This window comes from Cebus imitator, unplaced genomic scaffold (genome assembly GCF_001604975.1).
Source record: "Cebus imitator isolate Cc_AM_T3 unplaced genomic scaffold, Cebus_imitator-1.0 Scaffold64, whole genome shotgun sequence".
Classification (NCBI taxonomy): domain Eukaryota; kingdom Metazoa; phylum Chordata; class Mammalia; order Primates; family Cebidae; genus Cebus; species Cebus imitator.
The window spans coordinates 2,760,037-2,778,723 of NW_016107379.1; the positions used below are offsets into that span (position 1 = coordinate 2,760,037).

An 18,687-nucleotide genomic window follows, 5' to 3' on the forward strand; every position below is an offset into this window, starting at 1 on the left:
AAAAAAAAAAAAAAAAGAAAAAGCTGAACAAATTGAACATCAACAACTCCTCTTCTATCCTCTAAAGAATTAAGATCACAAGACAAACTGTTGCCTCAAAAACTAGAGACAGGCAATGCACAGCTGGCTGACCAGAATCACAGCTTACCAGAAGCACAAGGCCAAGAGCAGAAAGCAGCCCGCAGCGAGAGCCTGTCCAGGCAGGAACTCTAAACTGTAACTGATGAGTTGCTGGAGGCTCAGTGTGGACATCTTGAGAGTTAAAAACTCCAAGAATGTCTAGTCCTTAAAGGCCCAATACTTTCATGAATTTTACCTCTAAAACCCCTACCAAACTCTCACTATGAAGATCTAAGAAAAGTCCCCTGTTCTTCCCACAAGTGGAGGAGAAAATGAATCATTTTGAAATACACCCGGAGCTCTCTGTTCTCCTTAACAAGCCCTGTCCTCGAGAGAAACTATTTTACCAGAGCCTAACCAACTGAGTTTACCAAACCCTAAACAACCTGGGGGGAGGAAAATACTCAACCCAGGCACATAAAAGACTGAGACCTAGTCATAGAATGCTGACTCTATAGAATGCTTCTCCTCTTCCCCCACCTTATCACCACACAGGGCTCCAGTATAACTGCAAGGCATTACAACTGAAAGAACTGAAAGACTTAGACCCTATTCAAGAAGAAGTATCTAGGAAAACCCAGGCAATAAGGGAGATAAAAGCAAGGACTCTAGAGGAAATGTTAGCCTCTGCCACAACAGCTACAGCAAATAACAGCCTAATCCCTAGCCAGATAAACATAAAAACCTCATAATAAAGGCCTATTTACCATAAACTCCAATAAACACAGGCTAATGCCTAGCCAGATAAACATAAAATCTCACGCTAAAGGCCTATTTACCTCAATTCCTTTCACCCAGTACATCATGTGCAGCTTTGAACAAAAAAATTACAAAGCATGCTAAAAGGCAAAGGCACAATCTAAAAAGCCAAAGCGAACATCAGAACCAGACTCACTTATGGCAGAGATGTTGAAATTATCAGAACAGGATTTTAAACAACTATGATTAAAATGCTAAGGGCTCTAATGGAAAAGTGGACAACATTCAGAAACAGATGGGCAATGAAGGCGGATAGAAACTTAAAGAATGAAAGGGAAGCACTAGAAGTTAAAACTCTGTAGCAAATGGCAAATACCTTTGATGGGCTCATCAGCAGACTAGAAGTGGCTGAGGAAACAATCAGTAAGCTTGAAGCTATATTAATTGAAACTTTCCAAACTGAAATGAAAAGAGAAAGGATGGAAATAATAAAAAATAAATTATGGAAATAATAAAAAATAATTTTAAAAAATCTATGCTGTGGGACAATTATCAAAGGTGTAACATGGGCAATGGGAATCCCAGAAGGAGAATAAAAAAAGGAACAGGCTGGGCTGGGTGTGGTGGCTCATGCCTGTAATCCCAGCACTTTGGGAGGCTGAGGTGGGTGGATCACAAGGTCAGGAGTTCGAGACCAGCCTGGCCAAAATGGTGAAACTCCATCTCTACTAAAAATACAGAAACTGGCCAGGCATGGCGGCACACACCTGTAATCCCAGCTACTCGGGGGGCTGAGGCAGGAGAATCACCCGAACCCAGGAGGCAGAGGTCGCAGTGAGCCAAGATCATGCCACTGCACTTCAGCCTGGGCAACAGAGACTCCATCTCAAAAACAACAACAACAAAAAAAACAAAAGGAACAGCTTGGGTGTAGTGGCTCATGCCTGTAATCCCATCACTTTGGGAGGCCAAGGCAGGCGGATCATGTGAAGCCAGGAGTTCGAGACCCACCTGGCCAACATGGTGAAGCCCTGTCTTTACTAAAAATGTAAAAATTAGCTGGATATGGTGGTGGCTGAGGCATGAGAATCTCTTGAACCTAGGAGGTGGAGGTTGCAGAGATCACACCACTGCCGGCCCAGGCAAAGCAAGACTCTGTCTCAAAAAAAAAAAAAAGAAAGAAAATATTTCAGTAATAATGGCTGAGAGTTTTCTGAATTAATGACAAGCACCAAACCACAGTCCAGGAAATTCAAAAAATCCCAAGCAGGATACATACCAAAAAAACCCTACACTTAGGCATTATCATACTCAAACTGCAGAAAATCAAAGATGAAGAGAAAATCTTCAAAGAAGCGAGAGTGGAAAAAATATCTCCTCACCTAGACAGGAGTGAGAAGAATTATACCAGACTCCTCTTTAGAAACCATGCAAGCAAGGAGAGTGAAATACAAGATTTAAGTGTTGAAAGAGAAAAACCCACCCACCTAGAATTCTGTACCCAGCAAAATTATTCTTCGAAAATAAAGTAGAAATAAAGACTCTCAAGCTTGGTGTAGTGCTAAATGCCTATAATCCTAGCTACTAGGAAGGCTGAGGTGTGAGGGGCACTTAAGCCCAGGAGTTCAAGGCTGCAGTGAGCCATGATCGCACCACTGCACTCCAGCCTCGATGACAGAGCAAGACCCTGTCTCTTAAAGAAAAAGAAAAAAAAAAAAAAAGACTTTCTCAGACAAACCAAAATTGAGGGGATTTGTCACTAGTATACCTGCCTTGCAAAAAATGGTAAAAGGTTGTATTCCTAGGTATTTTATTCTCTTTGTAGTAATTATAAATGGGAGTTCACTCATGATTTGGCTCTCTCTTTGTCTATTGGTGTATAGGAATGCTTGCAATTTTTTGCACATTGATTTTGTATCCTGAGACTTTGCTGTATTTGCTTATCAGCTTAAGGAGATTTTAGGCTGAGACAATGGGGTCTTCTAAACATACAATCATGTCATCTGCAAACAGGGACAATTTGACGTCCTCTCTTCCTATTTGAACACACTTTATTTCTTCTCTTGCCTGATGGCCCTGGCCAGAACTTCCAATTAAGACTATATTGAATAGGAGTGGTGAGAGAGGGCATCCTTGTCTAGTGCCAGTTTTCAAAGGGAATGCTTCCAGCTTTTGCCCATTCAGTATGATACTGCCTGTGGGTTTGTCATAAATAGCTTTTATTATTTTGAGATATGATCCATCAACACCTAGTTTATCGAGAGTTTTTAGCATAAAGAGCTGCTGAATTTTGTCGAAGGCCTTCTCTGCATCTATTGAGATAATCATGTGGTTTTTGTCTTTGGTTCTGTTTATATGGTGGATTACATTTATAGATTTGTGGATGTTGAACCAGCCGTGCATATCCCTGGGATGAAGGTGACTTGATTGTGATGGATAAGTTTTTTGATATGCTATAAAAGGAGCTCTTCAGAGAGAAGAAAAATTATATCAGAAACCCAGATCTACATATGGATAAGTGAAGGTAAAATAGAAATTTTAATTTTCTTATTCTTAATCTAACACATAACAGTTTGTTCAAAATAATAATAGTAACAATTTGTTTAGTGATTATAGCTTATGGATAAGTAAAATGAATGACAACAATGTCATAAGAGATAGGAGGGAGAAATTGGGAATACTCTGTTATAAGGTACTTGCACTACTGCAGATTACCATTATGAAGCGGTATAGTGTGATTTGAAAGTGGGTTTAGATTAGTTGTAAATGTATATTCTAAATTCTAGGGAAATCCATAAAAATTCTTTAAAAAGAAGTATAATTGGTATGCTAAAAGGAGAGAGAAATAGGCTTATACAAAATGGTCCATTAAGACCACATAAAAATAGAAAAAGAGTAGAATACACAAATAAAAAGTAAGAAAAAGAGCAGCAAATGGAAAACAGAAACTTGGTAGATATTGATCCAACTATATCAATAATTGGTAACTTGGTAGATACTAGTCCAACTATATCAGTTAAAAGACAGAGACTATCAGAGAGGATTTAAAAAACAAAACAAAACAAAAAAACAAGACTCGACTCTATGTTATTTAGAAATCACACTGTAGTACATCACATAAGAATATGCAATGGGTGGCCTGATTCAGGAGACGGGGGTTTCAGTCTGTCCATCCAGTCACTAGCTGTGTGAACTTTGAGAAGTCACTGGTATTCTCTGTTTACTCCTCTGTAAAATATGAGAATTTAGGCTGAATCCCTTTAGTTCTCTTCCAGCTCTCAATCCAATGCCTCATTACCATGACCTGATGAGGAATTATGCGCCTGAAGCATCTAGCAGGTGCTTTTGGTTGGTCTGGGTCTGTGAGAGACCCAGAGGCAGCCAGCAGGAGTAGATGCATGAGTGTGACAGCACAAATCCGAACCTTGGCTCTTGCTTCTGAAAACTTAACTCTTGGAGAACAGGAATCTCTTATCTGGGTCCATATTTGACTTGGAGCAAATTATAAGGAAGTTGCAAGCAGTCTTTAGGTTGACTTCATCCTACTGGTAAGGAAGGAGGATGGACCAGAGAGGAACTCAGGGGGTCTCTGCTGAATGCAAGGGTTCAGGGGGACAGAGGATTTTACAGCTCCTTGTCAGGCATTCCTGCCCCATCATCATCTTTCTTTTTTTTGCCTTCTTGAGATGGAGTTTCACTCTGTGGCCCAGGCTGGAGTGCAGCGGCAAGATCTTGTTTTACTGCAACCTCCACTTCCTGGGTTCAAATGATTCTCCTGGCTCAGCCTCCCAAATAGATAGGACTACAGGCATGCACCACCATGCCCGACTAATTTTTGTATTTTTAGAAGAGACGGGGTTTTATCATTTTGGCCAGGCTGCTCTTGAACTCCTGACCACAGGTGATCTACCTGCCTCAGCCTCACTAAGTGTTGGGATTATAGGTGTGAGAGACCACACCCAGCCCATCATCATCTTTTTAGACTAAAAGTATCTCCACTTTTCCCACTATCACCCCTCAGCCCCATACACACATCTTCTATAGAAGAAAAAGAAAACGATTTAAAATGTTTAAGTTTCAACTTTAAGAACACTGTTCTTAATGATCAAGGTCTTATTTATAGCATCTAGCAAAAGCCCTGCTGATCCCAAACTGAGACAACTATGGCATGACTTGTCCATTTTGGTCAATGGCATGACCATTTGGGTGAAGGAGGGAAGAGAGAGAATCTTTAAAGCTATCTTTAAAACCCCCTGGATTATCAAAGGGAAACCAAATCAATGACTGCATTAAGTCAGGGTTGTAAGTCACCATCCTACACTGGCAGAGCATAGCATTTTAACACTTCCCCAGGTTGTTCTTCTCACAGGGTTAAGTGGTTTCGAGCAACTGTTCTAGACAGTGACTAGTTCTAGTTCTGTTCTAGTTCTCTCCCACTGACACAGTTCTGCATGTTATGGAAACTGGCCCTATGCTGATGTTACAAATGCCTTTCATCTAGGTCTAAAGTGACATTGTTATACAACCCCAAGCCCATGAAGCACTGAAACTTCCACTGGGAAGCTGGGGATTCTAATAACCTACTAGACAGAAAAGCTCCGTGAAGGCGAGGGTTGTGACTCTTGGCTCATTGTTATTCTCACCGTGCCTTCTCAGTGCCTGCCACATAGTAGGTGCTCAATAAATATTTGTTGAATGAATTTTTAAAAATGCATTACAAATATGGGCCTTGAAAAAATATGCATAGTTCAAATTTGACGGTTTCTAAAACTACATTTTAAAGCTGTTCATTTATTTTTTATCTTCCTAACAATCATTGTTTTCTATATGATAGATATTAACATACAGAAACCAAGTAAACAATATATCAATTCTCATAAAAGAGAAGGGGAGAACAATATTCACCAAGTGCTACTATAAGCTTGACACTTTTTATTCATTATTTAATCCTCCGAACAACTCTGTGAGGCAAAGATTATTATCGCCCCCTTGCAGATAAAGGAACTGAAACTTGCAGAAAGGCCCGTATCTAGCAAATGTCAGGGCCAAGCATTTATTCCAGGACCTGGGTATTTCCATCTATAGTGTACTTTCTCCCTAAAATAAATTTAATATCACAGTCTAAATTCTGTTATGTGGTGTTTTGTTAAGAAAACATAGGTTTTCAGATTTTGAGTTATAAACAAATAATTTCATGAGGAAAAGAAAAATCAGAGTTTTAGGCTTCAATTACAAGCTATTTATCTTGGAAAAAGTTCCAACAAACACATTTTATAACGACATGAGTGTGTCTTTGGAGGCTATAAAGAATGGACTGCTTGCACACAATATATGAAAATTATCCAGTTAGGTCCTAAATGTCATCTAGGACCTAAGTCAATTATTATTTTGAAAGCACAACACTGGAATAAGATGGTTGAAGTCAAAATAAAGTACACATAGTTCACACTGCCAGTGGTGAACAAAGGACCATGAAACCAGGAAGCTGCCAACTACTTCCTAGTACATAATAGCTTATTTCCTAGGACCCTCGTACTAATTCCTGACTGTGCTTGAATTACAAGCAGTATATATACACACCACCAGTTGCGTCCCCTAACTGATCCATTGTGTTATATCCTATGTGCTTTATGAAAAGTCACACTGTATGAGAGAAGCCTAAAACAAGGAAATGAACTCTGAACTACAAGAGCACTTAGAGAAATACGCGGCATCAGGTTAGCTTATAGGAATGGGGGACCCCTGGCAGAGGTGGCCACATGAGCTGTGTGTCTGAGGGCCACAGGGAAGCTGCTGGGTCACCTGTTTCCCTGGGCTTTAGAGCACTTTCGGCAGTCACTATTCCTTCCCAGTGGGTAAATGCATGGGGCCTGGAATCATCTGCACTCACATGTGGGCAGAAATTTTGAAAACAAGTTGTTCTCACCCAGATTAGGAATTGGGAAAACAAGAGATCCATGACCAAACCAAAAGTACCCAAGGAAAGTACCCAAGGAGGTGGGGAATGGTTTGGGACTCCAATAGCGCTAAAGAATATGGCCTAATCCTAGGGCAGTGATGGCCGCCTCTTACATTTTTATAGCTCCTTGCCATTTTCATTGATTTTACAACAACCCTGACGATGAAGTTTTATTCTTATTTTTACAGATAAAGAAACTGTAAAGGTTTTTCTCAACTGTAAAGTTGAGGAAGTGACTCACAGCCAGCAGCCATCAGAGTAAAATCCCTGAGTCTTCAAACTTCAGATGGAATAGTCTTTCCACCATGACCTTGCAGGGCAACCTCAGTATTAGGTTTTGTAAGAGCAGTGACTTGGAGTCAGGCTGGCCTGCAGTTGCCTACCCCCGAATGTACTATTTTGTAGGCATATAATTTGGGCAGGTTCTCTAACTTCATTGAATCTCATTCTCCTCATCTGTAAAATGGACACACATGTAACATCTAGCTCACAGGGCTACTACGTGGATCAAATACTATATGCACATCAGTGTGCTCATCACAGAACTGGGCCCCTGGTTAGGGCTAGACATGTGTTGAGGCTTTCAAGGTATGTTCACAGCATGGGCTCTGGATAGAGGAGTCTCCTTTCCCCTCTGTAGTTCAGCATGCCTTAGGGCACAAACATTTTACTGTATCTAAAAACTACCAAGGGATAAAAACGGGACAGACTGGGCGTGCTTGGGGCCTGAACACTGAGCCTAGGATGGGGGTGGAGAGGTGTCAGCCCATCTTTCCCCTCCTCCCATGCTGTCATCTGCACTGGGTCCCCAACACAGAGAGGACCCTCCATCCCCACCTGGAAAGCCATGGAGTTGGCGACAGCCAGAAATATCCTCAGAGGCAGCTTGGCTTTGTAGGACCTGTGGCTCCACAAGCGATGGGCACCAGCTGTCACACCCAGGGCGGTCAGGAGGAAGCAGAAGTAGGCTGCAAGACACAAGCGGGGACAAGGTCAACAACGGTCCCTGAGCTTTCAAACAGCCCCCATGCTTTTTCTCTCCTGAACAGGGGCACACGTGAAACGGTGTCAGGGGAGGAATCTGTAACATGAAAAATCAATGACTTGAGAGGAGACAGCCTTCTTACTGATTTGTAGTATCCTAGTAGCAGGCGGAAGCAGAGCACTTTCTTCAGCAAACTTTGACCTTTGAATATTTTTCCCTATATCAAACAAATCTTTTATTTGCTAATGTTTCTTGCCAGTCTTAATGCAAAGTCACAACCGTGTCAATGTACGTTCACAATTCAATTTCACCCGTACGCTATCGGCACAGCAGAGACTGAGCTGTACTCTTAATTGGCACCTATGCCAGGGTAAGTGTTATGTGAAAAGCATATTTCTAAGTGGCAGTGCCCATTATCGGTGTCAATATACACCGATATATTGACAATATACACCGATATATTGACAAAAGAGCACAATATTACATTTTCCAGAAGTGTTTGACTGATCTTGATCTCAATCTATATTTATGTGGTTCTAAAAACAAGATTTACCCTTAACTGTAAGATTAAGAGGTCCCTGAATACATGTGGTTTTCATGGACATGACAAACCATTCCTTACTTGAAAGATTAAAAGCAGAAAACAACAATCTGCCCACAAATCACAGAAAGCAGCAGTAAATAAAAAGCTCTGGCGTCCTTTGTTATTGTAACCTAACCTTGGTCATGAGTCCATGAAATGGACAGTCATTTTCCATGTCATCCCTGACCTTTTTGTCTCTACTAACAATTTTTTTCAACTGTCAAGTAGTTAGGGAACAAGTAAAATCTAGAATGGAAAAATTCAATGTGATTCTATTTTGCCAGTAGGCTGAATCTTGGGTCCAATAAAATTAATTCCAAAATTCCATGAAAAACATTGGCTAAAAAAGGATGACTCTAATCCACATTTCCCAGTCAGGCCTTTATCACAGACACTGCCTTGTCCTTTTAGGAATCTCCAGTAATTTAGGGACCACTTGCATGGTTGTCTGTCCATCCCTACGGCACTAACAGTGGCTCAAGGCAGTGCCTGTACTGTGCAGTGGTGGCTGCTGCTTTCCCATGGTCCTCCAACTGGAATTTGGCCATGTGACCTGGCCCTGGCCTAACATAGTGCCTCATCTTCCTGGACATGAGAATAAACACCTGAGCCAATCCTTTTCCCTCTTCAGGCTCAAAGCTGAAGCCGTATTTACCAAAGATTACATACTACCCAGCTGAAGAAACCTGATAATATGATAGCAAATCTTGAGGCCAAGAAAGTGAGGCACGAAGACAATGAAGAGGCTCACAAGAGCCAAACCTGCTTTGAGCCACTGGTTGCTGACCAGGAGCTCTGTCATTCTTCTTTTGATCCTGGGAGCCTCCACAGTATGTCCTAGTTACTAGAGCTAACAAACTCTGTTTCCTTGCTTAAACTAGCTTGTACTGGATTTCTGATGCTTAAATTCTGCCAAAGCTCTTGGGAGGAAACCAACCCTTTGGTCATGACCCAAATGAGGAAAAACCACAAAAACCCTAGGCTGAATGTGAAGACTTATCAGCTGTCCCTTTAACAGGTTTCAGTTTTCCTATTCTGACACTGCTAATTCTCTGCTCTTAATTTCTCTTCTATGATCTTTGTGGAGACTCATATTCAAACAAGTGTTCAGATGGATGCTGAGTAGCTAACTCTGAGGTGATGAAATATTCAGACATGGAACTGGTGACTTTGAGGGGATAAAAGGAGTAATGGGCAATGTCAAATACTTTACCAAGTAGCTCATACCATACAGAGAAAGGTGCTGAATCGACAGAAAACAGATTCACAAGATGACAGAACTGTAAGCAACAAACAAGTATGGCAGTCTGAATGCAAACGAGAGTCATTGATTCCAGTTAGCTCAAGCAAAAAAAACAAAAGCAGGGATTAAAAAATGTACAAAGCAGCCTAGAGAACTCAGGGATGGTCTGCAAGATAGGCTATGCTGCCTGTAAGATGGTCCATGTGCTTGCTCCCCATCTCCTGGCATGCATGGCCTTGTGTAGTCTCTTCCTTATTAGTAGCTTGCTTCTAGCCAAAAGAATATAGCAATATTGAGGGAATGTCAGTTCCACGATTAGTTTACAAAAGATTGTGACTTCTGTTTTGCTAGCAGATTCTCTCTTGAGCTGGCTTTGATAAAGCAAGCTTCCATGCTGGGGAGGCCCATGTGGCAAAGAATTGAGGGTTCCTCCAGCCAACAGCCAGTAAGGAAATGAAGTCCCCAATCCAACATCCCTCAAGGAACCAAATCCTACCAACAACTACGTGAGTGAGCTTGGAAGGAGATCCTTCCTCAGTCGAGCCTTCAGGCAAGACTGCAGCCCTGACCAACACACTGTAGCCTCATGAGAGATCTTGGGGCAGAGGATCCAGCTAAGCTGTACCTGGATTCCTACCCCACAAACACTGTAAGAAAATAAATATATTTTGTTTTACACTGCTAGATTTGGGGGTAGTTTGTTATGCAATGATAGATAACTTTAATATAAGACATAAGCAGGAAACTTCCCTTCATGGAAGGAAGGTACATCTTAAATCCTGATTGCAAAATAGTTTACCATCTACAGGGAAAGTAAGCAGGCTGGTGTTGCATGGGGTAGGAGGTGGAGGCAAGGGGAAGGGGGAGTGACTGCTAATGGGTTTATTGTACAACTATCCCTACATTTATTTTAGGGATAAAATAAACTTTTTATCCCTAAAATAAATTTTTTATCCCACGGAGCTCAGAACTGGGAGTTTAACAGGAGTTTGAAAAGTAAGTTTTGTTTTTTTTTTTAATTTATTTTAGGGATAGTTGCACAATTCTGCAAATATACTAAAATGACTTGTATACATTAAATAGGTGAGTTGCACAGTTTATGAGTCATAGCTTCAAAACCCATTATTTAAAAAAACAATTACTGAATTCCCATTGGATTTTGCTATTATATATATTTTCTTAAAATAAAATAGACCCATCACAAAGCAGAACAAAGCAATCAAAAACCAACCATTGGCCTGGGATGCTCCCACAGGGACCATCACCCCTTGATACTTGCCACCACCAGACACGTGTCACACCTTGGACCCTTGAATCTTAGACACAAGCCAAGAAGAGTCTCTATTTGACCCTATACATATGCCTGAAGCTATCAAGACCACCCAGGATTGGTGGTTAGGGATTCCACCAATCTAAGGCAGAAGTATCTCATTGCCCACGCTTGGATCACAATCCCAAGCTCTAGCAGCCAGGGATGGGACGAGGCAGAGACCAAAGCTCTTTTGGCTTCTGTGTGGAAGGCACAACCTCCTATCTGACCTGATTTCCCTGTTTGGTACACTGTTTTCATGATTGTCATGACCCCCTCCTGACCATACAACAGAGAACAGTCCTAGAGAGATGCTAAAAAGCAAAAAGTAAAACTCCCTCAGTTCCAGACCTGATCAGAGAAAGAGATGGATGGCCCCCTCCCAGACCATCCCTGAGCGCTCGACAGAAGGAAGCACTTGGCAGAGCTCTCCAACCTTCACTTACAATCTATATCTCTAGAGCGTCAGAGTGAACGTTAATAAATAATAAGAGCTACCATTGACTGAGAGCTTTCGATGTGCCAGGCCCTCTGTAAGCACAGTAACTCATTTAATTATCACCACAAGTGTAGGAGGTATGTACCATTATGATTTCCATCTTATAGATGAAGAAAACTAGACAGTGATAGAACCAGGATACAATCCAAGGCAGGAAGAGCCTACATTCTAAATGCCCCTGCTGACTGCCTGTGCCCTGGAAGCAGAGTTCATCCTTGCAGGAGGAACTTGAATAAATCATGTCCTTTTAGCCAGCTCAAAACACAAGCTGAAAGTCAAAATTCTGGTTTTACCTTTCTGCCCTTACCAGCTTGCAAGTTACCCCTTCCCCATAATACCTACAGCATCATTCTGCATCCCATTCAGCCTCGGCTTGTCATAAACATGAGTGTCAGAAGAGCTAGGACTTTATGAGACAGTTTCTTAGAGCTACTATTATGTACCAGCCACTGAGCTCAGAACTGGGAGTTTAACGGGAGTTTGAAAAGTAAGTTACTTGCTATATAATGACAAAGTATGGAAAGTGCTGCAGAGCAATAAACAGAATAAGAAAAGAGAGGTTAAAAAGTAGATAATTTAGTTTGGGAGACCAGAGAAAGCTTTGCAAAAGCAGCAAGAATTTAGGCTAACACTTATAAGGAGAAGTCAACTGAGCAAGGTTCAGAGGAGGCAAGATCAGGCAGAGGGACTCACAGATGCAAAGCCCTGAGGTTGGAAAAGAGGATCTGATGGATGGAAGGAAACGTAAAACATAAACTTACCATTTGCTCCAGCAATTCCACTTTTAGGTGTTTACCCAAAAGAATTGAGAGCAGTGACAGGATTCAAACATATACTTATATGTCCACGTTCATAGCAGTATTATCACAATAGCCAAAAGACAGAAATCATCCAAGTGTCCATCAACAGGTCAGGAACATCCCTGCCTATTAGAAAGTCAGAAGGGAGTAGGGACTCACTGACGGCCTGCCCTGGGCTGTCACTTTACCAATATACCTAATTCTCCTGTTTCACTCCTATGAGGTAGATATCATAATTTCTATTTTACCTATTTGCACAACTGAGGCCCAGGGACATTATATAAATGCCTTGGGACCTCCAAGTGATAAAGCCAGAACTCCAACACCAGATCAGTCCAACCCCAAGCCCTTTCAGGCAAGTGCAGCGGTTCTCCACCCTGGCTGTGCACTGCGGTCACCTGAGATCTTAAACATCCAACTGCATCAGAGATGGGGGCCAAACAGCAGGCATCTCTCTCGGCAGATGATTCTGATGTAAAACCAGGTCTGAGAAACTCCTGCCTCATAAGGTACACCCTCTCTTAGACACCATGTGGCCCCACCCTCTCAATTTATAAACAGAGAGATGAGATCCAGAGAGCACTGCTCTCCCTGCAACCTACCACCACATGCTGACTCTCCAAGGGGCCTTGGTAAAGACCCTCACACCATGAGACAAGGCATCCTGTTATGTGAACTCAGAGTCCTGTTCACACTCCACCCCCCCCTCCCACCTCCCCACCACCTCCCCACTGCTCCCTTTGATGGTGAGAGCTGCCCGCTAGGCTCTCAGCTGCACAGTCTTTGATATCTGGGTGCTGGCTGGGGCTCGGGGTGTGCAATGGTGGGCTGTTTTCCCCCAGGGAACTGAGGAGAAGAGGGGAAACCAAAAGAGGTGAAGACTTCTGGGGAGAGGGTGACCCCTGAGGTGAGAAGAGGGAACATGGAAGAGGGCACTGTGCTTTGATGTCTGCTTCTCCAGTCAGCTCAAGTGTTTTGAAAGTCAGTTCTGGGCTCTGGCCAATTAGTGACTGTTTCTCTTCTCTAGTTCTTCCCAGGTTCTGAAGATAGATAGGGAAATGCCCCAGCCCCATTGATGGAGAGGGAGAGAGAACGAGAGATAGAGAGAAAGAAAGAGAGAGAGAGAGAGAAGTGCAATACAGCATAATGGCTAAAATGGCCCTGGGATTGAATCCCTGTTAAATCACTTATCAGTGTGACAATTTCTCTAAAGCTTGGTTTCTTCATGCTTAAAGTGGAGAAAGTAGTATCTGCCCCCTGAGTTTGTGTAAAGATTAAAGATTCAAAGAGATACTGCATGCAAAATTGGAGCTGTGCCTAGCAAGCAGTAAGCACGGGCACATATTACTGCCCCATGCATGAATGCCATGCTTTGTTTCTGAAAAGATCCCCTCCCTGGTAACCCACTCTGAAGACATCCACGCTTTTCATCACTATAAACTTGTGGTTCCAAAGGGGAAGCAGATATTTTGCCTCCCCTCTCCACTCTGACCCCCTACATTTGGCAATGTTTTGAGACATTATTGGGTGTTACAACCCAAAACTTGAAGGGTGCTACTGGCATCTAGTGGGTGGAAGCCAGGTATGCTGCTCAGTGTCCTACAATGCACAGAAGCTGCCAATGCACAGGATATCCATCATGGTGCAGCGGCTCACGCTGGTAACCCCAGCACTTTGGAAGGCCAAGGTGGGTGGATCACTTGAGCTCAGGAGTTCAAGACCAACTGGACAACAAGGCAAAACCCTGTCTCTACAAAAAAAAAAAATACAAAAAATTAGCCAAGTGTAGTGGCACGTGCCTGTAGTTCCAGCTACTTGTGGGGCTGAGGAAGGAAGATCATTTGAGCCCAGGAGGTGGAAGCTGCAGTGAGCCAAGATCTCACCACTGTACTGCAGTCTGGGTGACAAAGACAGATCTTGTCTCAAAAAAAAAAAAAAAAAATCCAGCCCTAAATGTCAAACATGTCAATAGTGCCAAGGTAGAGAATCTCTCTAAATTCTCAGGAAAGCTCTTCTTGAAACCAAGCCAGTTCATTCTCTGGGTTCATTCTCTGCACCTGTCCTTGCTTCTTCACACCTCTCTGGTTCCATGGGGAGCTGTAGGAGCAGGAGTAATTTATTTCTGATATCATTTCATGAATAAGCTGGAAACAAAGGACTATGGTATGAGATCAATAGCATCACTGATCCTCACATTTTCATGTGCCCTACACATGACCAGGGGATCTTAGTAAAGTGCAAATTCTGGACCCCAGCCCAAGAGATTCTAATTCAATAGGTCTGGGGAGGGACCAATCAATTTGTGTTTCTAATGAGCTTGCATCAGGTGCTAATGCTGCTGGCCCAGAGTCCCTGAACATTTCTCTGACCAGCCAGATCAGAGAGACAGAGAGAGAGAATGAATGAGTGCGTGCGTGTGTGCGTGCGTGTGTGTGTGTGTGTGTGTGTGTGCATCTGATAAAGGCGACAAAGGGCTGCCAATGACAGGGCAAGGACCTCTATGACTACTTATCTCATGGAATAACACCACAAAGAACCTCAGTTAAATCTTACATCTTCCCTTGAAAAGTTTGGGTGTACAAGGTTCAAGATTCAGAGGAAATTTCCACATAGGTACTATTTCAACAATTCTTTCAAAATCAGAACATTTTTAAGAGTATTGGAGACTGCAAGCTGAGAAGCAAAGGGTTTATTCTTACTATTAAAACCTTCTAAATTCTATTATACTTAAAATAACCAGCAGCTCCTCTCTGCCACCTCCCTCCTTCCACTAAGCCACCAACTATTGTGCTGCACATGAGCTGCAGAAAGAGATGTTCTCTCTCATCCCACAGCATGAATCTTTAAGCAACTGCCCACATCTAGGAAGATTAAATGACAAGGGGATAGGACAGGAGAGAGAAAGAGGGTATATTTCAGGCCTTTTATATGTACTGCCTATTTTCCTCAAGTGTCCTTCCTGCCTTGGGTTAGGTCCGTTTACACGGTTCTAACATACTGGGCGACTGCTACTTCTCCTGGTTGATTTACAGCCTATACAGCAATAAGCATGAACGTCACAGCAGATTACTAAGAAACACAAAATTATAGCATATGTTGTTACTACTCTGCTATTGCACCACACGATTTGTAATTCAAACAAAAAAGAAGGCAAGATTTTGGATCATTCCAAGACTTCATTCAGTATATACATAGCTCACTTCAGGCAGGCACCCCTGTTAGATGCTCTGTCACCCTCTGTGTTGACCAATACAGCGATCATCACATTGTTATCAGAGGAAGGATTATTGCTCCAATGCTATCTTCCCTTACTGAAACATAATCTCCAGGAGCACAGGGATTGTGTCTGTCTTTCCACATATTCTCAGCAGGCATCTGTGCACCTAACTCAACCAGAGAAAAGTACTCAACCATGTTGATTGGTCCCACTTTAAAATCATAACCACTAACCTCATTTGGGCTTTAATATTACCCAGCAACCATATTACATTCCCCTGGTCCATGTGCGGTCCCTCTCTCCTAGATATTGACCTCATCCATACTTGCTCCGATCACCTCACCCCTGACACCTCCCTCCCCCGCTCACCTGGTAACTTTGCTTCTGATTTCAATAAGGATATCATAATTTCCTGAGGCTCCACCACCTCTACCCACCATCCAGCATCTGAGCCTGGATACTCTATCATCTCTACCTGACTGCACGTGGCCAAGCCACACTCTGTCTGGCCCTTCCCTTGCGCATCACATCCAATCATCCTACTCATCTATTACTCAGAAATTCCCGTCTGCGTCATCAATACCGCCCCACATACTTACATTATCCCCACAGCCTGCGGCCATGCTGTTATTTCTCTCATGTTTAAAAAGCAAAATTTAAAAACCTCTCTTGACCCCACTTCCCCATCTGGATGCTATTCCACTTCCCCGCTCCCCTTTACAGTGAAACTTACTATTAATACTAAATAATATTCATTATTTCTAATCGCTGGTTGCAGTTCTCTTTCCATTCTCTCTTAAACCCACTCAATCAGGTTTTGGTCTTTCTCCCCTCATCGCGGTCCCCTATCAAAACTGCTCTTATCCAGGTTCAGACAAGACAGGGTCTTTACTCGTGGGCAGCCTCTAGATAAACACTGAACAAATCATAACTGGGTGACACGGACTCTGAAGGAGAGACCAAGGTACTACAGGAGCACCTGAAGCATGAGCTCAGGAAGGAGGGACCGCTGTGAGCAAGGTAAGGTGTGAAGGCTGTGTGTGTTCAAGCAGGGGCAAGCGGTTTCGTTTGGCGCTGGGTGGGGGACTGTGGGGGTAAAATGAAGGGAGTAAAACAGGCAAGGAGCCAGGTCTGGAAAGGACTCATACAGGTTAGGCATCTCTAATCTGAGAATATGAAATGCTCTAAAATTTGAAATTTTCTGAGCACCCATATGATGCTCAAAGGAAACACTCACTGGAGCATTTTGGATTTCAGATTTTTGAATTAGGGAGGTTCAACCAGTAAGTAAATAGCAAATATTCTAAAATCTGAAAAAAATATGAAACGTAAAACACTTCTGAACGCAAGCAGTTTGGATAAGGTATGCTCAACCTGTATATAATGCTAGAAACATAGAACTGATCTTGAGAACAATAGATACCATAAAGAATTCCACGTGAGGCCAGGCGCAGTGGTTTATAGCACCTGGGAGGTTATCTCAGCACTTTGGGAGGTTGAGGCAGGCAGATCACTTGAGGTCAAGAGTTCAAGGCCACCCTGGCCAATATGATGAAACCCTGTCTTTACTAAAAATGCAAAAATTTGCCGGGTGTGTTGGCACACGCCTGTAATCCTAGCTACTCGGAAGGTTGAGGCACGAGAATCACTTAAACCTGGGAGAGGGAGGTTGCAGTGAACCAAGATCATGCCACTGCACTGCAGCCTGGGTGACAGAACAAGATTCCATCTGGAAAAAAAATAATAATTCATGTGATCGGATTTAGAATGAAAGATCTGAAAGGCTGTGGACAATGGGTGATAGTAAGCAGAAATGGAAGAGCTTGGACTGAGTATTCCCCATGCATCCCTGGCAGACACACCCCCTCCCTTCTCATGCTGCCCTGTGCCCTGGAAGGCCAGCCTGTGCTGAACCGATGTGCTTCCTCCGGCTTCTATCTGGGTTATTTTCAGCATCCAGAGTCTAGATTAGGCCCTTGACAAGTTTCTTATCACGCTGGGCCTCAATTTCCTCATTAATAAAAAAAACAAGGGTGTCCCAAACATGATTCTGGCGCAAGGCTACCTGTATCAGAATTATCTGAGGAGCTTTAAAATACATACAAATATTCTAGAACCTTTTACTGATAGGGGTCATAACTCTGGCTTATAACTTCATGCCTTGGTGTGGCAAGATGAGCTCTCATGAAGAAAAAGAGATGCATTGATAAGAGGAAAAACTTGATGACCAGAAAGTTAAGAACTCTTAGTTGTCACAGGATGATGCTGACAGCCTAGCTCTTGACCAACAGTATGTAAAACAAAGTGACTAAACTGAATTTTTTTTAAAACTGAATGGCTTAATCACTTTGTTTTTGGGGAAGGCCGGAGAAGAGTGTTTTGTTTCGTTTTTTAAAAAATGCCAAAGACTAAGGCTGTTCTCCTCCCAGTCCACTTCTGAAAATGTTTGGCAACTAGTGTGCATGGCCACACTAGCATAATGACAGCTATAGTTGGAGCTGCCAATTGCTTCATATTTTACCAAAAAAAGGTCCAAGTTATCATTTTTTTAATCTGCTAATATTTGCTCAGTACAATGATATCAAAGCAATCCCTTGAGAAAAAAACTATTCAATAGCATAAACTAGCTCAGCCTGAAAACTTTCCCTGAGTCCCCCTGTGCCTTCTTCCTTTCTTCTTCGAAGCCTCTTCCTCTCCCTCAAATAACACAAAGCTTCTCTTCCGCGTATGGGGAGATCATTTACTAGGCATGGGAATCAAACTCCCTGAAAGAACTCATGGACAATGTCAGTTCCTCTCACACAGAAGGGAGGGAGCTCACAGGGAATCTGGAACTGTCCCTCTGCCATTTCCTAGCTGAATGGTGGGGTAATACCAACTTATTCTCTCTTAGTCTCAGTTCTCTTATGTGTAAACGAACAAACAAAAGACTATGTCAAAGGGTTGTTGGGGGACTTGAGGAAAATATATACAGTCAGCCCTCCTTATCCACGGGCTCCACATCTGTGGATTCAACTGTGGATTCATCTGTGGATTCAACTGTGGGTTGAAAATATTTGAGGAAGAAAGCTGGGCATGGTAGCTCATATCTGTAATCCCAGCACTTTGGGAGGCCAAGGCGGGCAGATCACTTGAGGTTAGGAGTTCCAGACCAGCCTGGCCAAGATGGCAAAACTCTGTCTCTACTAAAATTACAAAAATTAGCCAGGCATAGCGGCACAACCTATAATCCCAACTATTCTGGAGGCTGAAGCAAGAGAATCACTTGAACCC

General features: G+C 42.7%; 1 protein-coding gene across 2 annotated transcripts in view; it reads right to left on the minus strand.

Moving 5' to 3' along the window:
• The window catches only part of SCD5 (stearoyl-CoA desaturase 5), a 172,458-nt gene that overhangs the window by 73,741 nt on the left and 80,030 nt on the right, over positions 1 to 18,687 (minus strand). For both annotated transcript variants that reach the window (XM_017530227.2, XM_037739156.1), the window contains exon 2: positions 7,616 to 7,746. In XM_017530227.2, the coding sequence (XP_017385716.1) occupies positions 7,616 to 7,746 (131 nt within the window). The remainder of the gene's footprint in view (positions 1 to 7,615; positions 7,747 to 18,687) is intronic.